Raw genomic sequence first — 20,847 nt, forward strand, 5'->3', positions numbered from 1 at the left:
CTGTGTTTGAATCCCGACTCTGTTACTAGCTGTACTAGGTACTTTACCCCCGGAGCCAATGTTCGTAAAATGTAGGTCGTAACAGAACATACCTCAGATGGTAATTATGAGAATTAAAGGAGTTTAAACATGTAAAATGGTTAGCACAGAGCCTGGACCATGACACATTCCTAGTTAAGTATTACTAGATGGATTACTTGATTAAGTGATTACTGAGGGTTTTTTTCCCCTCTCATTTTTAAATTCTATGATTCTTCATGGCTGATGCTCTCTCCAAGCTCCTCCTGTGGCCCCTGCCTCTCTCTGGCCTTGCGGGTTCACGTGCTGTCTGTGGCCAATGGCTGTGCTGGCTCCAGGAAGTTCTCTGGTCCAGAGGCCACACGTCAACCTGGTCGCTTCCTGTTACCTCCTTTTAGATTTTACTCCAGCCATCTTTCATTTGTTCAACAGGAGTTCCATTTGATTTCACCAAATTACAACATCTCATAGACAGTCATCTTCATACATGTGATCGGAGAGGTCAACAAGAAACAGAAACGCTTTTCTTCATAGGGCTCAAAAAAAATGTGCTTGGGCCAGAAAGAAAGGAAGCTTTGAGAAAGAAGGAATGTCAACAGAGATGGAAATAGCACAGCATCTGTTTCTTCAGGCCAGTTGTGCCGTGGTTTCCTTTTTTCCCGAGCTGGCCATTTTGTGCAGCGGTTCTCCGCCCTTTTCCTAATGCATGCCCACCTGTAATAACGGAGTCTCTAGGGGTGGGCAGGTGTGAGAGATAAAAATCATGTCTCCTTTGGGGCAAGTACTGGAGGCAGGCTGCGTTACGGTTACAAAATGTCCTCCTCTCCCATTCCGATAGACTCTAGAGGAGTATGTGACCCCCTCCCTACAAAGTTAATGACATAAGACGAACACAGGTAATAAGCAAAAAATAAATATTATGTTAAGCTGAAGCTGACTTTATTACTATTTGGAGGTTGGAGCAGTTGTGTAAGGAGAAATGGCACTGAAAACAGCTGAGCCCTTAATGAGCTGGGATGTCCTAGGTAGAGGGGAGAGCGTGTATGGGCATCTGGAAGCAGCAGAAAGTGAAGGAGTGTAAGGAGACAGTCAGGAGGCCTCCTGTACACAAGAAAGTAGTGAGGCCACACTGTGGAGGCAGAACACTTCAGATGTAATGTGTTAGGCTTTAGAGATTCAAAGGTTTTTGAACAAATGATTGATATGGCAGCAGTATTCATTTTCAAGTGAAGGGGACAGGCCTGGGGGAGTGGATGGAAAGAGGGGTGTTCAGGTCAGGCTTGGACTGAAGCACCAGCTCACCACGACGGCACTACCTGAGGGGCCTTGTCTAAGGGACTTGATCCAGTTGAGCCTGTTTTCTTATCGGTAAAATGATATGCCAGAGGTTTCTGGGAGAATTAATCATTTACCAAGTATTTTCCTGGGTTCCTAGAATGTGTTAGACACTTTGCTAGGTGTCAGAGATACAAAAATGGACAAGAAAAGATATAGTCTCTGTGTTCCAGGAACTTACTATCTAGTATAGGAGACTGACAATTAAAAAAAAAAAGTCAACATTAAAAACTGCAAAGTCTGATAAGGTGATACTGTGAAGACGAGAAGCAGGAAGGGCATCTACATTTTAGTTCGAGAGGTCAGGAAAGTTCTCTCTGAGGAAATGGAATTACTGAGACCAGAGAACTGAGGAGGAGGCTATCAGGCAAAGAGCAAAGGGAAGAACATTCCACAAAGAGGCAGGAAAAGCTTGGTGTGTTTCCAGGAGACGCAAAGAACCTTAGAGCACATGGGTGGAGGTGGGGGAGATGGAGAGAAGGGCAGTGGCTGGATCATGGCAGGAGCAGGGCTTCTATTCTAGAAGAGAGGGTAAGGGGGGAAGGGCATAACTGTATGTGCATTGTAAAACTATTACTCCGCTGTGTGCTAAACAGAATGGGGGGGGGCAAGGGCAAGAATGGGCTATTATTTAGGAGGCTCTCTAATGCAACAGTCTAGGTGACAGATGGTGCTGTCTTACATTAGGGTGGGAGCAGTGGAGCTGAAGGGAAGTAGATGGATTCAAAGAATATTTAAACGTAGAATCAAAGATTTTGTATGTGGGGGGAAAAGGGAAGAAAAGACTCTTCCATGTCTGGCCTGAGTGACTTGGTAGAAAATATTATTTGCTGATGGGTAGGACCAGAGGATGCAGAATTATCAAGCCAGGCTTTTATGTTAAGAAAACACATAAAACACCACGTTCAGTGCCTCGCACATAGAAGACCCTCGATAAATAGAAATTACTATTATTATCTGGTCATTCTGTAGTGTAGAACAGTGGCTTTTAGAAAACAGCCAGGAACAGCAACTTCCCTGTCCTTAAATGTAGTCTGTAGGCATGAAATAGAACAGGATTCTGAGACAAACAGAAGATAGCAAGTCTTCATGAAACAAATTACAGCAAAATCTTCATTAAGAAGTTAAGACGCAGGTCAATTAATCTTCAACAAAGGAGGAAAGAATATACAACGGGAAAAAGTCTCTTCAACAAATGGTGTTGGGAAAACTGGACAGCCACATGCAAAAGAATGAAACTGAGTCACTTTCTCACACCATGCACAAAAATAAACTCAAAACATATTAAAGACCTAAATGTGAGACGTGGAACCATAAAAATCCTAGAAGAGAGCACAGGTAGTAATTTCTCTGACATCAGCCATAACAACATTTTCTAGATATGTCTCCTGAGGCAAGGGAAATAAAAGCAAAAATAAACTATTGGGACTTCGTCAAAATAAAAAGCTTCTGCACTGAAAAGAAAACGATCAACAAAACTAAAAGGCAACCTACAGAATGGGAGCAGATATTTGCAAATGACATATCTGACAAAGGCTTAGTATCCAAAATACATAAAGAACTGATAAAACTCAATACCCAAAAAACAAATAATCCAATTAAAAATGGGCAGGAGACATGGACAGACATTTCTCCAAAGACATACAGATGGCCAACAGACACATGAAAGGATGCTCAGTATCACTCATCATCAGGGGAATGCAAATCAAAACTACAATGAGATCTCACCTGTCAGAATGGCTAAAATCAAAAACATAAGAAATGACAAGTGCTGGGGAGGATGTGGAGAAAAAGGAACTGCTGGTGGGAATGAAAACTGGTGCAGCCACTGTGGAAAAGAGTATGAAGGTTCCTTAAAAAGTTAAAAATAGTACAAGCCCAGTAATTGCACTACTGGGTATTTACCCAAAGAATACAAAAACACTAATTCAAAAGGATACTTACACCCCGATATTTATAGCAGCATTATTTACAATAGTCAAATTATGGAAACAGTCCAAGTGTCCACTGATTGATGAATGGATAAGAAAATGTGGTACACACACACACACACACACACACACACACACACAGAGGAATATTAGTTGGCCATAAAAAATGATCTCTTGCCATTTGCAACAACATGGATGGAGCTACAGAGTAAAATGCTAAGCAAAATAAGTCACAGAAGGACAATTACCATGTAATTTCACTCATATGTGGAATTTAAGAAACAAACGAATGAAGAAAAAAAGAGAGAGAGACAAACCAAGAAACAGACTCTTAACTATAGGGAATAAACTGACGGTTACCAGACGGGAGGTAGTTAGGAAGGGGTGAACTAGGTGATGGGGATTAAGGAGTGCACTTGTGATGAGCACTGGGCACTGTACGGAAGTGCTGAATCACTGTGTTGTACACCTGAAACTGATATAACACTGTACGTTAACTATAATGGAATTAAAATAAAAAACTTAATTAAAAAAGTTATGATGCATACAAGGAAATATCTACAATACAGCCAACTGAAGAAACTTTGGTTTATCAATCACCATCTGAGAAGGTCTTACTGCTTCTCTAAAATCACAGTAATGAGAACATGTAAACCGCCAGAATGCTTCACACATTTAAAGCTTTTATTTTGAAAAATAAAATACAAAAGTCATTAAGTTGTAAATGTATACGGTAATTCCTCAACTTCTCAAAAACAATACAATGAATTATTTAAATAATTAAGATATTTAATATTATCCACATCAATACATTTAAACAGGAAGTGTTCTACAAAACACTAGAACATGTACAGACAACCTATTCCAAGATGAAACTGCCCAATTTTGCTTGTGGAATTCCATTTTAAAACCCTCCCCTTGAAACAAAAGTTTGCAATCTGGTAAGAAAAGATGAGGACCAGAGCAGTTTTAACAGAAAGCACGCGCTCCCTCTGGGCTTCTATCCACAGGGTTGTGCACGTATTAGGATCAAGAGCGCTGGACTCAGGAAGCAGATCACTCGGGAAGGCCCGAGTGTATACTGACATCCCACCCTCTCAGTGGGAGGACACTGGCAAGGGAACAGGAGATGCGGGCCATGGTACATACGCTCCACTGATCTCAGCAGGGACAGTCAGTCCTAGAAACTTCCCTTCTGTTGAAAGGCAGCAGTCTTCCCTAGGGCAAACAGATAGAACATGGTTACAGGTGTGGAGTCACACTTTATTCTCCCCTGCACCGTACTGCCTCCTTCCTAGTTATGGTCCTGGCAGAAGCCAGGCAGACAGGGAGGAGGACAGACGATTACAAGGGCAGCTGCCTCAGAAGGACCACCAAGGAAGCACACTCTCCTGCGGTCCGGGATGCTTTTAGACGCCTGCTGGGAGCTTCAGGACGCAAAACAAGCAGATGGCAGCCAAAGCAAGGGCTGCTCCTGCCCATTTCTAAGTGACTGCAACTGTCGTCTGCAGTCGAAGCTACTGCTGCGGCCCGGGTAGGGATGTCACATGTTCAGGGGTCCAACAAGCTGACTCTTTGCTGGAAAGAGTAGATACCAAGGTTCTTTAAAGGAAGCTTTAGAGAACACAGTGACAGTCATTCAAATGCCAAAGGGACCCAAAAGACAAGAAGAAAGACTAGTAACCTCCCTGAGATGCTTTGTTGTCTTCCTTGCTTCTTCTGAGTCCTTCTCTCACTGCATGTGGCCCTACATGCCGCAACTAGCATACAAGGATGAAATGAGGCTGTGGAGGCAACTCGAAGGCTGGAGTGCCCTGACACTGCATTCTGTCTTGTAAAGCATTCAATAAATGGATCCCTGCGTGTGCATTTCACAGAGGGAATTTATCTATAAAAGGTATGATAACTGCTGTTCTATGTGTCCAGAGAGTCTATGTCTAACATTCAGCATTTGCTCCTCAGCAAAAAGGCAGTCATAAATCCTGAAACCTATTATTAGCTCAAAGTCATCCATGATTTTGACATGGCATAGCGGTGTTCATGTGCTTTTTCAGCCTATTATCCATTAACCCAGCAAATCATAAAAATCTCTTATTCAAATTATTCAGTCTTAATTTTCTCATCGGTACAACAGGTATAACACCACCTACTTGCCAGAACTTTGAACTTTGAATGAATTCATTCATATAAATATACATATATGAATATCATATTATTATTATACAGTATGTGTCATATATGTCATTTATGTATTACGTATATAAAATGCTTGATATTTTATGCCTTGTATAGAGTATGCAGTCAATACACCGTTATTATATAAAATAAAAATAGAACAGCAAGCAAAACTATAAGAAACAAGTCAGATTTTTAAAAAAAGCTTTTCGAGTTCCAAATGATCTAAGGCATTACCACATCATTCATAACAAAACAGAATCTTAAGGAAGGGTGCCAAAGGGGCGTGAGCTCTGGGCAGCTACGTCAGGAGGTCTGGATTCAGAAACCAGTGCTGCCACTAATTGGCTGGTGTCCCTGGGCACGTACCTGATGCTTACTCAGACATAAGGGGACTGATACGGCACGGCTGGCCTAACCCAACCGTAGCCCTTACCTACAATGAGACAGTGTAGGTTACAAATAAGATCTCATCGTACATTAAAATCAGCAAGGACAGACTTGACCAACTCCCCAAAATATTACTGCAAAAACATCTGCATGCCCAGCACACACAGAAGCAGCTCTGGCTTTCACCTTCCTGTGATGTGACTTTGACAAAGAACGTGCTCTCTCTCTGGGGTCAGTTTCCTTATCTGCAAACAGGTTACTGGGGGTAATGGTCTCCAGATTTCCTTCAGCCAAAATATTTTATTATCTTATACTCCTCCTCATATTAAAAATAACAACTAACACTGTCGTAGCACTTACTATGTGCCAAGCTCTCTGTAGACGTTATCATGGTTAATTCTTACTACTGCTGTCTTAGTGATACTGTCCTCATTTTACAGATAAGGAAGTTAAGACACAGAGAAGCAATTTGCTCAAGGTCAGAGAGCCCAGATTCCAACCCAGGCCGACGGACTCCAGAGATGTGCTCTCCATGCCAGCCACACTGCCTCCTATTAAGCAGGGAAACCCAGAGACCAAGGCATGTCCCCCAACTCTCACCTCATGTACGTAAGAGGTTCCTGGCTCTGCTATTCCACTTCCTCAGTCTGTCAAAGGAAACAAAAGATGTTTGAAAAGTCCTTGAAGTTCATCACGATGAAAATTGACCGCTCTCATTGAAATATCAGAGGTAGCTTGTAGGCTCTGATCACAGATTTTCTAATGACCTCCGTCTGCTACTATTGTATAATAAAGAATCTGACTGGCCTATGTCCCTAGTTCCTGGTAGGTAGACTCTAAATTCTTGGATTTCCCCAGGTAACAGGAATGTCTTCACTATTCAGGAGCTCCCTGGATCATACCTGAGCTTACGCTAAGAGAGGAGATAACTCAGGAGGGGGGCTGGTCACAGAAAGATCAAACCTGTGATTAGAGAGTTGGGACTTGGAGCCAGCCAACCTCTGGATAGGGGATGTTGACTGGGACTGACTTCAACCACACGCTCAATGATTCATCAATCATGTCTATGAAATCAGATCCCAATAAAAACCATGGGTGCTGCAGTTCAGTTCAGTGGAGCTCCCTGGGTGGTGAACGAACTGATGTGCCGCGGAGAAAGAGACGTGCCCTGACTCCGTGCGGTGTGGGCATAGCTCTGTGGTTGAGGCCCTCGCAGTCCTTGTCCCACATGTCTCTTCATTTGGCTGATCCTGATTTGTATCCTTTATAACAAAACTGTAAGTATAGCACTTTGACTAGCTCCATGAGCCACTTTATTTATTTTTTATTAACATATAATGTATTATTTGTTTCAGGGGTACAGATCTGTGATTCATCAGTCTTACACAATTCACAGCGCTCTGTGAGCCACTTTCGCTAAATTCCAAACCCGAGGGCTCTGCGGGCTTCAATTTTCTCATGTATTGTAAGTTAAATCCAAGTCTTTCATAGCCCTTTTCTAAATATGAGTGTGTGTGATACATTTAACCACAGTAAGGGGTTTGAAGTTCCCAGTAAGCTTTTTGTGCATTTTTTTATTTTTATTTATTTATTTTTACTGATTTGTAGGAATCCTCTATATTCTACAAATGAGTCCTTTGTTTCAAATTATTTTATCCCACTTAAGGTATACCTTTTCACTCTCTTTATGATGCTTTTTTTTTTTTTTAAAGGAATTCTTTTTTTTTTTTTAAGATTTTATTTATTCGACAGAGATAGGAGACAGCCAGCGAGAGAGGGAACACAAGCAGGGGGAGTGGGAGAGGAAGAAGCAGGCTCATAGCGGAAGAGCCTGATGTGGGGCTCGATCCCATAACGCCGGGATCACGCCCTGAGCCGAAGGCAGACGCTTAACCGCTGTGCCACCCAGGCGCCCCTATGATGCTTTCTAATAAGTAAATATTATCAATTTTAATGGAGCCCAAGTAATCCATTTTAAAATTAATAATTAGTGCTTTTTATGCTCTGTTTAAGAAATCCTTTCCTCTTAAGGTCATGAAGATATTCTCCTTTATTGTCTCTTTAAAACTTCATTATTTTGCCTTTCGCATTTAGGTCTCTAATCTGCCTGGATATGATTTTTGTGTATGCTGTGAAGCAGAGGTATCCCTTTTAGTCTCAAATTCCCTTTCTTGATTCCTTCAAACTTATTATGCAAAACAGTCTTTGGATTTGACATTCCTTCAAGACTTGCCTCTTGGATTATTCTCTGGCTCCACCCGCCACACCCTGCAAGTGACTGATAGCTTACTCATGAACCCAACCAGGTTTCTGGGGGAACGCCTAGCCCAGGCTCAGGGGCCGGGGCCTCCTTGTTGGCAAAAATTGATCAGTCTTTAGGGGAGATCAGAAGTTCCCTAAGGGGGCACCTGGGTGGCACAGCGGTTAAGCGTCTGCCTTCGGCTCAGGGCATGATCCCAGCGTTCTGGGATCGAGCCCCACATCAGGCTCCTCCACTATGACCCTGCTTCTTCCTCTCCCACTCCCCCTTTGTGTTTCCTCTCTCGCTGGCTGTCTCTATCTCTGTCGAATAAATAAATAAAATCTTTAAAAAAAAAAAAAAGAAGTTCCCTAAGAAGATCTTTTTTTTTTCTCTGACTCTTGAGGACTCCCAACTTCTCACCTATAACAGAAATCCAGTAAACATTTGTTGAATAAATAAAATGAGTGAATAGGAGGATTAAAGTTGTGTATATGCTAATAAGAATATGCTTTGAAATTCTCAAGTAATACATATCAACTATTAACGGCTGACTGTTATTGAACAAGGATCTGAGAAGACAGAGCCTTCAACCCTGGTGTGAGACAGCTTCTCTTAGAGAGCCCAGCCCACTTACTCCAGGCTTGCTTCAGGCAACATGACTTCACACAGAGTCTTTGAGGAGGTATGTGTCCCTCACCAATCCATATCTGGAATGATTTTAGAGACCGAATTCAGTGCTGAGTCTACATTTCCTATTTACAAGCCGATTTCTGATAGCGGCAGTCTGGAGGCAACATGCACTATCATTCGGCTAGAAAGGGAAGTCTGCTGCTGCGCTCTAGTACCAGTTACCCGTTTTTTCCCCACTACGATACGGGAATGGCAGATGATGCTTCGATGCAGAAACTCAGGGCTACCTCAGGCAAACAGTGTCAGCTGTAACACTGCCTGTTTCTCTTCAACTCAAGAAACAATACCGAAACCCAAGGAAGTGAAGGCGCGACATTACAAGGATTAACTCTGGATCTATTTTAACTAAATCTTTTAAAAAGTAAAAGTTATAATTTTCAAACTCTCGCTGTCCTTTCCCAACTTGGGGGCTTTGCAGTTGAGGGCCAATGGCTGTGAATATAATGTGTTCACAAGTCTTCTAGGCTCCAAGTAAGACAAGTGAAAAGGCCATGGATGTACAGATGATAAGAACAAAGGGTGGCTGTATGGTTTTATGTCAAGTTAGATCAGAAGGCCGGAGCAGATTCACCAGGGCAAGCTTCTTATCTGTGGAATACCATATGGCTTATAAGTCACCTCAAGCAACTGGATTTTAGTTATCAATAAAGTAGTTCCCTAATTTTGGAAGACATTGACACTGAACTCTCTCAAATTAAGACTGTGTTAAATTACTGTTAAAACCAACAATTACCAGAGGCCAGTCTTTCTACCACCAGCATAGCACTCTTTAAAAAGATCCCTCTGACACAAGAGCCCATCTATCACATTAAGAAGAGGAAGCAGATACAGTACCTGTGGTTTTTCTTTAAGAAATTCAGGGAGCTGAAATTCTCCTTTATAGACCTGGAAAAACAAAGCCAAGCGTGAGTTTAAGGAAACAGGTACTGTCATCATCACTTCAGGATGCTTGCAATGCCTGACGGTGGATGGATTTAGTGCTTCATTCTCGGTGAGTTTTAGAATGGGAGGGAAGCCTGTCAGTTTAAAAACAGCTGGCATTGAAGGACTGAGTGAAATTCCCACTCACTCTGGTCCCACCTGTTCTACATTTGCCTGAGTGCTCCCAAATGCGGGCTGGCTGGGACAGAGCTCAGAGTATCCAAAGAAGAAAAAAAGCATCCCAACATTCCAAGCTCCAATCATGTGAGCTGAGGGAGAAAGCAGCCCTGGGCCATCTCTCTCAGGCAACCAACAGAGAATCCACACAATTTAGGAACAGGTTCCCCCTGATATCCTGTTGAAATCTCCACCCTTACAAATCTTAGATTTATTTCCAATTTACTTTTATTATTTTTAAAAATTTTTTTAAAAAGAGTTTGTTTATTTTATTTGACAGAGAGAGAGAGAGAGAAAGCACACAAGCAGCAGAGGGAGAGGGAGAAGCAGGCTTCCCGCCGAGCAGGGAGCCCGATGTAGGGCTCAATTCCAGGACCCTGGGATCATGAACTGAGCCGAAGGCAGACGCTTAACCGACTGAGCCACCCCAAATTTGCTTTTCTTAATGTCCCCTATATTCCCATAATAATTTGAATATTAGGTGATTCTTAAAATAATGGATCTTTAACTTCATGAAATCTTATAAAAACTTACTCTTCTCAATGTATAAAATTATAATACAAGCAATGAAAGGGAATAACTTTAAAAAACAATACCACTTATAACAACATGAAAAAACCCCCACCAGATACCTGAGAATAAATCTAGTAAAAGATGTATAAGATCTTTACACAGAAAACTATAAAAATATTGAGATAAATTAAAGACCAAATAGAGAGACATACCACTTCCAGGGATTGGAAGACTCAATATAGTAAAGAGGTTCATTACCCTTAACAGAGGAATTCCAATAAAAATTCTAGCATACTTTTTTGGGTGGAGAGGCCAGGGGTACTTTCAAGCTGATTGTAAAAGTTATATGGAAATGCTCAGGGCCAGGAATAATCAAAGTAATCTTAAAAAGAGCAAAGTGGGGGAGTTACTCCACTAGATATTAAAACTTATAATTATACAGCTATAATTAAGCCAATTATACACTAGATATACATACAATTATAATTGTTACAATATATATTAATATGTTATATATTATTATATATATAAAATAATAAAGATAATAATTAAGTTAGAGTGAAGACAGTAAGGCTTTGGTACAAGTACAGACAAATATATTAATGAAACAGAATGAAGAACCTAGAAACAGACCCTTGTATACAGATACTTGGCTTATGACAAAGGTGGCATTGCAAGCAATGCATTTTAATTAGAATGAATAAATAAATAAATGTGGTATATAAAGCTATTGAGTAGCAATTAAGAAAAATGAACAACTGCTATGACAATAACATAGATGAATCCCAACACACAAAGAGGAGAAGCATAAAAGCCAGACCCCTAAAAATGACATACACGTCTCCATCTAAAAAAAAATTTTTTTTTTAAGATTTTATTTATTTATTTGACAGAGAGACAGCCAGCGAGAGCGAGAACACAAGCTGGGGTAGTGGGAGAGGAAGAAGCAGGCTCCCAGCGGAGGAGCCTGATGTGGGGCTCGATCCCAGAACACCGGGATCACGCCCTGAGCCGAAGGCAGACGCTTAACGCCTGAGCCACCCAGGCGCCCCTCCATTTAAAATATTTTAAAGTTTGTAAAAAGGCGAAACAACTTGATGATGTTAGAAATCAGGATATTGCTTACTCCGGGGAGGAGGGAGGTGGTAGTGACTGGGAAGGGGATGAAAGAGCTTCCAGGGGGAATTTTCTGTCTTGATATGGATAGTAACTGTGAAGGTGTATCCTTTTTTTAAAAAAAAGATTTTTATTTATTTATTTGTCAGACAGAGAGTGAGAGCACAAGCAGGGGAAGCAGCAGGCAGAGGGAGAAGCAGGCTCCCCGCTGACCAAGGAGCCTGAAGTGGGACTCGATCCCAGGACCCTGGGATCATGACCTGAGCTGAAGGCAGATGCCCAACTGACTGAGCCACCCAGGCGTTCCAGGTGTGTTCATTTTGTATAATTTATACAGCTATGATTTGTGTAATTTTTCTGTATGTTATACTTCAAGAGCAAAAATGAAAAAATTAATCCAGTAACTTAATGCTAAACATTTACTAACACAGACACACATACACTCTCTCTCTCTCTCTCTCTCTATTTAAATACAAGGATGTTTCAACACTGCAACAGCAAAAAAACTGGGAACTATTTGTGCCAATGAAGAGTAAAGAAGGTCTCCATTTAGGCGCCTGGGTGGTTCGGTCGGTCATGATCCCAGGGTCCTGGGATCGAGCCGTCCGTCAGGCTCCCTGCTCAGTGGGGAGTCTGCTTCTCCCTTTGCCTCTCCCCTGCTTGTGCTCTCTCTCTCCCTGTCATACATAAAATCTTAAATACATAAAATCTTAAAAAAAAAAAAGATGGTTTCCATTAGCCAAAATTTGATAATTGCTGAACCTGAGAAAGTAGGATAAGAAACTACAGATGGTTATTGGGAAGAGAGTCACTGAGTAGCCTCTCCTCGCAAAAGGAAGTCTTCTAAATGGTGAATCCTAAAGCCCACAGACCTAAAGGATTCCTACTTGGTTATAAGACGACTGATCCACTTCTAGGAGGAGCATTCTCTGAAACTCAGAGAATGAATGTACTTTTTGCCTTCTCTTTCTCTGCAATTTCTAAAACCTGCCCCATTCTTCACAGTCTCTTAGAAGCCTAAATTAAAGCAGAGACATCGGACTTTTGGATAGGGCCCGTCTTCAGAGCTGCATCACAATTTCAGGGAAGGTGGGTGCAGGATAACAACACTGCATCCCCTAGGACTGTTTCAAAAGCTACCACGATCTCTTTCACACCCTCAAATATTCCCAGGTCACGGGGGTCTGACCTAGCTGCTCCCCGAAGAATCTGCATGGAAGAACCCTCTTCGTTCTACCCTATCACCACAGGCCAAACATTGTTCCAGCTTCCTGCACCGCGCCGCTCCCCATTTTACGGAGATGTAACTGACATATAACCTTGTATTACTGTTCCAGCTTTCTGATGCAGGAAGTATCTCAGCCTCTGGAGTTGTGAATCATGTGATTTTGCCCTAGTCCCTCTTCCAGTTAGTGGGTTAGGTCCCCAAGCAACTTTTTTTATATTCCTCATATTCTCTGACTCAGAAACTGGCTCTCCTCTCCTCTAGCTAGCCTCTTCTGCTAGAATTCAAGCAGAAGATTCAATGAAAGCCCAGGGGGTTACACAGCAAATCACTGGCAGAGTAAGGCTCAGAAGGCCCCACCCAGGACTGTCCTGTATTTTATTACCATTAGCAAATCTTATGGTTAAATCTTCCCTTTTCTCAGTTCACTGTAAAAACCAGCAAGACATGACAGAAAATATGAGTGGGAACATGAAATAATATAAAAATCTTCCAGGAACCAACAATTCCAGAGAGGTAAGACTTATATGAAGGGGGGGGGGAACACCCCTAATTATATGATGTCTCAAATTTAATTAAAAAGCAAAAAGGGGTCAGGATAAGACATCAGATAAAAGACTCAATCAAAAAGTAAGTGGGAAGCTGCCTCCTTTCATTATCCTTTAGGAACAAATGCTTCAAAAGATAGAAACTATGGCACTGACCAAAAGAACACTTTCTGCTGACGAAGCAATTCCTCTTTAGTGCAGGAAATCCAGCACCACATTGCTTATAAAAACAGCAAAGTTGGGAATGGAACTTCCTTTGGTTAAATGAACAGTGTTTCTGGACATACTATTCTCTGGTACTAATGGACTGAGGATTGTGCTTGATAGCAGAATCCAAACATTCCTACAGAACCCTCTCACCTCAAGCCCTGAAGGCATGATGAGGAGGCAAAAGTAGGCTCCTGATTTGGAGGGTGCATTGGGAAATAAAAGTAAGAACAGCAGGTAAACGGTATCATCTCAGGTTGGTGTTAAGTGCGTGCTTCCTATGTATTATTATCTCATCAAATCCCACAATCTCTGGAGGGAGATATTATTATTCCTATTTTTACAAATGAAGCAATTAAGGCACAGAAAAATTAAGTATTTTGCCCAATATAGTGAAATGGGAAGCAAATAGGTACCATGATTGAACCTGCATTTTAAAAGGATCATCCTGATTGCTCTGTTTACATTGTAGAGGGCCAAGGATAGAAGTATGGAGGTTATAGCAGTAATCCAGACAAGAGAGGATGACAAGGAGGTGGTGAGAAGTGGTAACTTTGTGGATCTTTATTTTTCTAATTACACCTAATTACACAGACTGGTGTAGGGAGTGAGAGAGCAAAGGGGAGTCAAGGATAATTCCAAGGTTTTTGACCTAAGCAACTATGAAGTGGAAATATGGAGTTGCCATGAACTGAATTGGGAAATGTTCTGGCTACAGCATATTTTCAGGGGGAAGATCAATAGTTTAGTTTTGGATATACAAGCCTAGAGTTCACAGAAGTCTGGGTTGGGATACATAAATTTGAAAATCATCAATCTACAGATCGTATTTAAAGCCTTGATACCTGATAAGATAACCCAGGGGCTCAAGGCAGACAGACAACAGCAGTGGACGTAACACTAAGTTATCGGGGCATTCCAGCAGGGAGAAGAGGAAGAAACAGCAAAGACTGAAAAGAAGCTACCAGTAACACAGAAGGAAAACTTAAAAAGTGGTGTCCTTAAAACCAAGTGAAGGAAACCTATCAAGGAGGGAGTAATCAATTGATCAAAAGAGGCTGGGAGCTAAGATAGTAACTGACCACTCGATATAGCAACATGAAAGTCACTGTCAATTTGACAGGAGCCAATTAAATAGAAAGGCAGCTGTAAAATTCTGTATAGAGTGGATGTAGATAGAGAATGGAGAGGAACTGGAGACAGGGCGTACAGAAAACTTCAGTTTTGATGTAAAGGGAAGCAAAGAAATGAAGGGCAGTGGCAGGGCAACCGGAATCAAGAAGTATGGGTGTGTGTGTGCGCGCATGCGCGCATGTTAAGATAGAAGAACTAAGGGGATATTTGTTTGTTGATGGGAAAGATCCTGCTGGAGAGCAAAATCTGATGATGCAGGAGACATGGGGACATGGGCTTGGGTACCCAGGGGAAAGAAACGCCTTCAGAGAGGAACATGGACGTTCACTTCTGTTACCCACTTTCTATTATGAGAGATGAGGATATCAGGTCTGCAACACTTCACTTCCTCTACTCTCTCAAAAATTACATAATAATTTTTGGTTAAAGTCACACTCTGTCAGTTTCCACCGTTATGATGATATAAATATCACATATTTACATTTTCTTACACAACTTATTTGTTGTTTTAGCTAAAGTTAGTGATAGCCTCATATATTTTTTAATTAGTAGACTCTAGTTTTTAGAGCAGTTTTAGGTTTACAGAAAAACTGAGCACAAAGCAGAATCCCCATATCTGTCCTCTCCCTCTCCTACAGTTCCCCCTATTAAAATCTTGCATTACTGTGGTACCTTTGTTATAATTAATGAACTAGTATTCATACACTGTTATTAATTAAAGTCTTTAGTTTGCACTAGGGTTCACTCTTTGTGTTGTGCTTTCTATGCATTTTGATGAATGCATAATGACATGTATCCACTATTACAGTAAATACAGAATAGTTCCATTATCATAAAAATCCCCTGCTCCACTTACTTATCCCTCCCTACCTTCCCTCAATCTTTTTACTATCTCCAATTCTGTCTTTTTCACAATGTCACAAAGTTGGAATCATATAGTACGTAGCCTTTTATTTTTTTTAAAGAGATTTTTAAAAAAGATTTTATTTATTTGAAAGAGAGCAAGAGAGAGAGCATCCATGAGTGGAGGGGGAGGGGTAGAGGGAGAGGGAGAAGCAGACCCCCCCCCAACCAGGGAGCCCGATGCAGGCCTCGATCCCAGGACCCCAGGATCGTGACCTGAGCCGAAGGCAGACATTTAACCCACTGAGCCACCGAGGCGCCCCTGTATAGCATTTTCTTTTGAGTCTTTCTTAGCTCCATCTCTGTGCTTACATTACCCAGGTGTTCTTGCATGTTATCCACTTTTCCCATCAAAGTCCTCAGCATATTCATCATAGTTATTTTAAATTCCCAGTCTGATAATTCCAAAATTTCTGGCATATATGAATCCAGTTTGAATACTTTCTATTGTCTCTTCCAACTGTTTTTTGCCTTTTAGCACATCTTGCAGCTTTTTTTTTTTTTTTTTTTGATTAGAAGTGGACATGATGTACTGAGTAAAAGGGACAGGGTAAAGAAGCCTTTAGTGTGAACTTTTACGTTTATCTGGCTAGGAATTAGCTTGTGTTTACTGTTGGTTGGAGCTGTATGTATCAGAGGCTAAAATTTTTCAAGTGTCCTTGCTTTTGCACTTCTTGTTGTTCTGGGGTTTCCCCAGAGACTTCTTTTAAAAATAGAATCCGAACATTGTAGTTCTTATAGTAGTAATCCACTATTATTACACAAGAGCCTGACTGGTGTGATGGTAGGGTATGTGTGTTTGGGGGGTGGGGGAGAAAGTGTTCTATAATCCCATAATTACATCTAAGTATTTTAGTGAGTCTGTGTGCCTGGGGTGTAACCATTATAAGTGCTTCTCAGCTTCCCCTCCCACCCCTTCAGGTAAGACAGAAAAACCGGAGGGGCTAGAGTTAGGTAGTTTGTTCCCCCAGGTTGGTCAGGCTTTGGTAAAATAGTCTACTTTGAAGGCAAGCTGCTGTTAGCATCCCAAGCTTACTTTAAAATGGTTAGTGCACCAGAGGATTTTTCTCTGACCTTCACCCTGAGCACCTTGTGGGTAAAATTCATGAGAGTTGGGGGTCCCCTAAGACTGTGCCCCTGGAGTTTTTAAACTCTCAATCTTTTGAACTCTCACTGAGCCTCTGGCAATTCATCATTTACAGTTTATGCATTCCCAACAGTACTGACTTCAGTGGGAGAGTTCTGCTCTATGATTCTTGGCATTTACGTTCCCTCTTCCATTTTTCCCCCTTTCCCAAAATATCCTTCCTGAAACCCTGTTTACTTCCATCTGAACTGCTTGTTCTGTAGGTTTCCTCCTCAGGCATTGTCTTGGGATTTTCCAAGAATATCACACCTTTCCGGTTTTGATTCCCATTTCCTTGCCCAGGTCTTCTACTTACTTGGTTAATCCTTCATCTTTGGTACATTCTTCAGTAGCTCCTGAGAAAGGGTGTATAAGCAGCAAATCTTTGGGGCGGCTGGGTGGCTCAGTCAGTTAAGCGTCCAACTCTTGATTTCAACTCAGGTCATAATGTCAGAGTAGTGAGATCGAGCCCTGCGTCAGTCTCTGCACTCAGCGGGGAGTCTGCTTGAGATTCTCTACCTCTGCCCTCCCCGACCCCTCTCTCTTTAAAATAAATCAATCTTTTTTTAAAAAGGCAAATCTTTTGCGATTTTGCATGTCTGAAAATGTCTTTATTTTATCCTAATACTTGATTTAAAGTTTATCTGGTTATATAATTCTAGATAAATAATTTTCTCTTTGAAATTATGGCATCAAGGCTGATATTCTTCTAATTCCTGGTCCTTTCTATGTGACCTTTGTTTTCACTCTAGAAGTCTTAAGGATTTTCTTTTTATCCCCAGTGTTCTCTATGTTTACGATAATGTGCCTTGATGAGACTCGTTTTCTTCACTCACTTCTGGAGATGCATGTCCTTCTGTTCCTGGAAATGTCCTTGTATTACAACTTTGATAATTTCCTCCTCAACACTTTCTTTTTCTCCAATTAGTCAAACATTGGACCACCCGAATAAAGTCTCTAATTTTTTCTCTCTCCAAGTCATCTGTTGGTCCTTCTGTTCTACTTTCTTTTTTTTTTTTTTTNAACATTGGACCACCCGAATAAAGTCTCTAATTTTTTCTCTCTCCAAGTCATCTGTTGGTCCTTCTGTTCTTTCTTTTTTTTTTTTTTAAATATTTTATTTATTTATGTGACAGAGAGACAGCCAGAGAGAGAGGGAACACAGCAGGGGAGTGGGAGAGGAAGAAGCAGGCTCCCAGAGGAGGAGCCCAATGTGGGACTCGATCCCAGAACGCTGGGATCATGCCCTAAGCCGAAGGCAGATGCTTAACGACTGTGCTACCCAGGCGCCCCTCTGTTCTACTTTCTAAGAGATTTTCTCAACTTTATTTTTACAATTCTTTTACTGATTTTAAATTTCAGCTCTCATATTTTGTTTCAAAATTTTTAAATTCTGTTTCTGTTTTTTAAAAAAAACACCTTATTCTTATTCATTTAATTTCTGCAAGAACATTAATTATAGTTCTTTTACATTTTCTTTTGCTCATTACATTGCTTTTTTCCCCTATGTGATCTCTTTTTCTCTTTCTTTTGGTCTCTCTCTTTTGTGCTGGAGAAGTTCTGGAAATACGCTGTGCGTCTTGGCTGCGAAGTACAAAAAGCTGAAGTTCTGTATATGAAACTGAGGCTAATTACAGGTGTGCTTCCTCAGCTGGCTCTTCTGTTTTTTGTTTCTTTGGTCAGTGTTCTTTCTCCACGTACGAAGGTACACCCATAGTATGTACAGTCTTGGAAGTCCAGGTAGGTAACTTGGGTCTGGAGGCTGCAAACCACTATTTATGGAATTGCAAAATAGAGGAACACAGCACTACTGGAAAAGAAATTCTATGTTGCACAGAGGAAAAAGATAAAAAAAGATAGGAGAGACATGTAATTCCCATAATCTTTAGCTTTACTGTTAATTATTTGCAAGAGACTGGAGGTACGAGGAAAGACTAAGCGGTTTTAAACCGCTCCCCTCTGAGCTCTAATCCTTTGAGTTTGAAGGCGGTTTCTCAGAGCCTGAGTATCACAGGGATTGCTTTCTCGGTTCGACCTTCGCCCTCTCTAGCAGGCCTTCCAAGTCTGTGTCTAACAAGTTATAAAGGATACTGCACTGCTTCTGAGCCACTCACAGAGCAAAGCACTTAATAAAGCCTAAAAGAAATGCCTATAAAAATGTGAGTTCCACATATTTAAAAGCTTTACAACTTTCACTTGTGGTAGTGACAGTGTGTTTCCATTTGAGAGGCTATGGCTGGCAACAGACACAATTTCCACAGAAATCACTCAAATATAAAAGTAAATTGTACTTGCTGGTTTGGGTTTTACAGCCTGAAATCAGGTTCAAATTTTTGAAGTGAGGTATAATTAACTTTATTATAAGTACAGCCTTTAATTGTGAAATTACCTAGGATACAGAGCTGAGGAAGGGAGGAGATTTTGCCTAAATTGCCTGAGAAGTTTCCAAAATCCAAGAAAGAAAAGTTTCAAAGTATTGTCTGAAGCAAGCAATGCGTAATACTGATTATTTGTCTTCAGGTCACTTTCAGTTTTCTTATAAAATTAATTAGGAACTGACCCACTAAGCCCAAAACCACTTCACTGTTACCGCGGCCTCACCTCTATGTAGTAACAACTTACAACTCAAATGTAAACCAAAGTCTGGGAGCAGCTAGCCGCAGTTCGTGGAGGTCATTAATGGGACTCTGCAGACTACAGATTGAACCCTCCACAGGTCCCTTTTCCTTCACACAAGGTTTTATTCAACCTGAGTTATTCAGTTTCAATTTATAGCAATTAGTTACAGCAAACACATAGGCAAATACTGATAACTGCAAAGTGACAAATAAAGCAGAGACACAAATTACAAAAAGGCAGACAGGAAGCCTCGAAGATACCGACAATTCTATATTCTACGTAAGGAGGGAGCAACATTTTCTCTTTATAATACGCACAATGACTAATTTTCTTCTGATGAAATAAAATTTCAAATTATGATCAGTAATTTATTTAAGAAGGTAAGGAAGTATGTGATCAAATACAGAAGGAATTCTACACCAAATTATTAATTAAGATTTGTTCCGGGACAAGATCTATCCAGAAACTTGACTTTCTAGAGTGACTGACTCCCCAAGAGTTTCAGATGGTCAAGTTTCTACAAGCTACAGGAGAAACCTTCAGAAATGTTATGAGGCCAAACTCTGAATGTGGCTTGATCTTACAGAGAATATTAAACTTTCACTAAATTGTTTCCATACTAAAAGTGTTTGTGGCCCATTCTGAGACACAGGTGCCTTGTTATTTGTGGTAAGCTGCCTCTGAGACCGGACCCCTAGGTTTGCTGCCTGGTATCCATGACCTGTGTAATCCCCTTCTTTTACGTGTGAACCGAATCTGGTGACTTGCTTCTAACAACTAGAATATGGCAAAAATGATGGGATGTTACTTCTGAGATTAGGTCACAAGAAGTCTGTATCTTCTGTTTTGGGTAATCTCTCTTGCTCTTTGCTTCCTTGCTCTGAGGAAAGCCAGCGGCATGTCATGAACATCTTTATGCAGAGGTCTCTGTGCCAAAGAACTGATATCTCCAGCCAATGACTGACAAGGGCTTGAGGCCTGCCAACAGTCACAGGAGTGAGTTTGGAAAGGGATCCTCTTCCAACTGAGTCCTGAGATGACTTCCGCCCTGGCTGACAGTGTGACTACAATCTCATGATAGATCTAGACCAGAAGCATCTAGAAGAACCGCACCTGGATTCCTAATCCTCAGAAACTGAGTGATAATAAGTTTGCTGTTTTGAGCAGCTAATCACCTTAAATTCTGAAGTACCAGTAGAGAACGAATACAGATTTTGGTGTCATGAGTAGGGTTCTATTATAACAAATGCCTAAAATATGGCAGCAGTTTTGTAATCGAGCAGCAGGAGGTAGCTATAAGGACTTTAAGGAGGCTTCCTACAAGGTTTTAAGGAAGGGAGGGACATCTCATTAGAAACTGGAGGCAGGGGGATCTTTGTCATGTAGTAACATAAAGTTCAGCAACCCTGTCACTTGCAGTTACACAGAAAGTAGAAAATGAGGCAAATGAACTGGATGGTCCAGCTAAGGAGATTTCCAAGCAAAGCGTTGAAGATACCACCAAGTTTTTTCTTGATGATTATAGTGAAATGCAAAAAAGGGGGGAGAAATTGAGGGAAGGATTGTTTAAAAAAAAA

The 20,847-nt window shown here is 41.1% G+C and overlaps 1 protein-coding gene across 3 annotated transcripts in view; it reads right to left on the minus strand.

Annotated features, from left to right (window-relative positions):
- Nucleotides 1-3,953: 3,953 nt before the first annotated feature.
- Nucleotides 3,954-20,847, minus strand: part of TPST1 (tyrosylprotein sulfotransferase 1) — a 168,167-nt gene continuing 151,273 nt past the window's right edge. For all 3 annotated transcript variants that reach the window (XM_034670043.1, XM_034670044.1, XM_034670041.1), the window contains exons 4-6: nt 9,616-9,666; nt 6,450-6,496; nt 3,954-4,502 (exon numbers count right to left, since the gene is read on the minus strand). In XM_034670043.1, the coding sequence (XP_034525934.1) occupies nt 6,479-6,496; nt 9,616-9,666 (69 nt within the window). In that variant the 3' untranslated portion in view covers nt 3,954-4,502; nt 6,450-6,478. The remainder of the gene's footprint in view (nt 4,503-6,449; nt 6,497-9,615; nt 9,667-20,847) is intronic.

Source organism: Ailuropoda melanoleuca, chromosome 10, assembly GCF_002007445.2.
Source record: "Ailuropoda melanoleuca isolate Jingjing chromosome 10, ASM200744v2, whole genome shotgun sequence".
Lineage (NCBI taxonomy): Eukaryota > Metazoa > Chordata > Mammalia > Carnivora > Ursidae > Ailuropoda > Ailuropoda melanoleuca.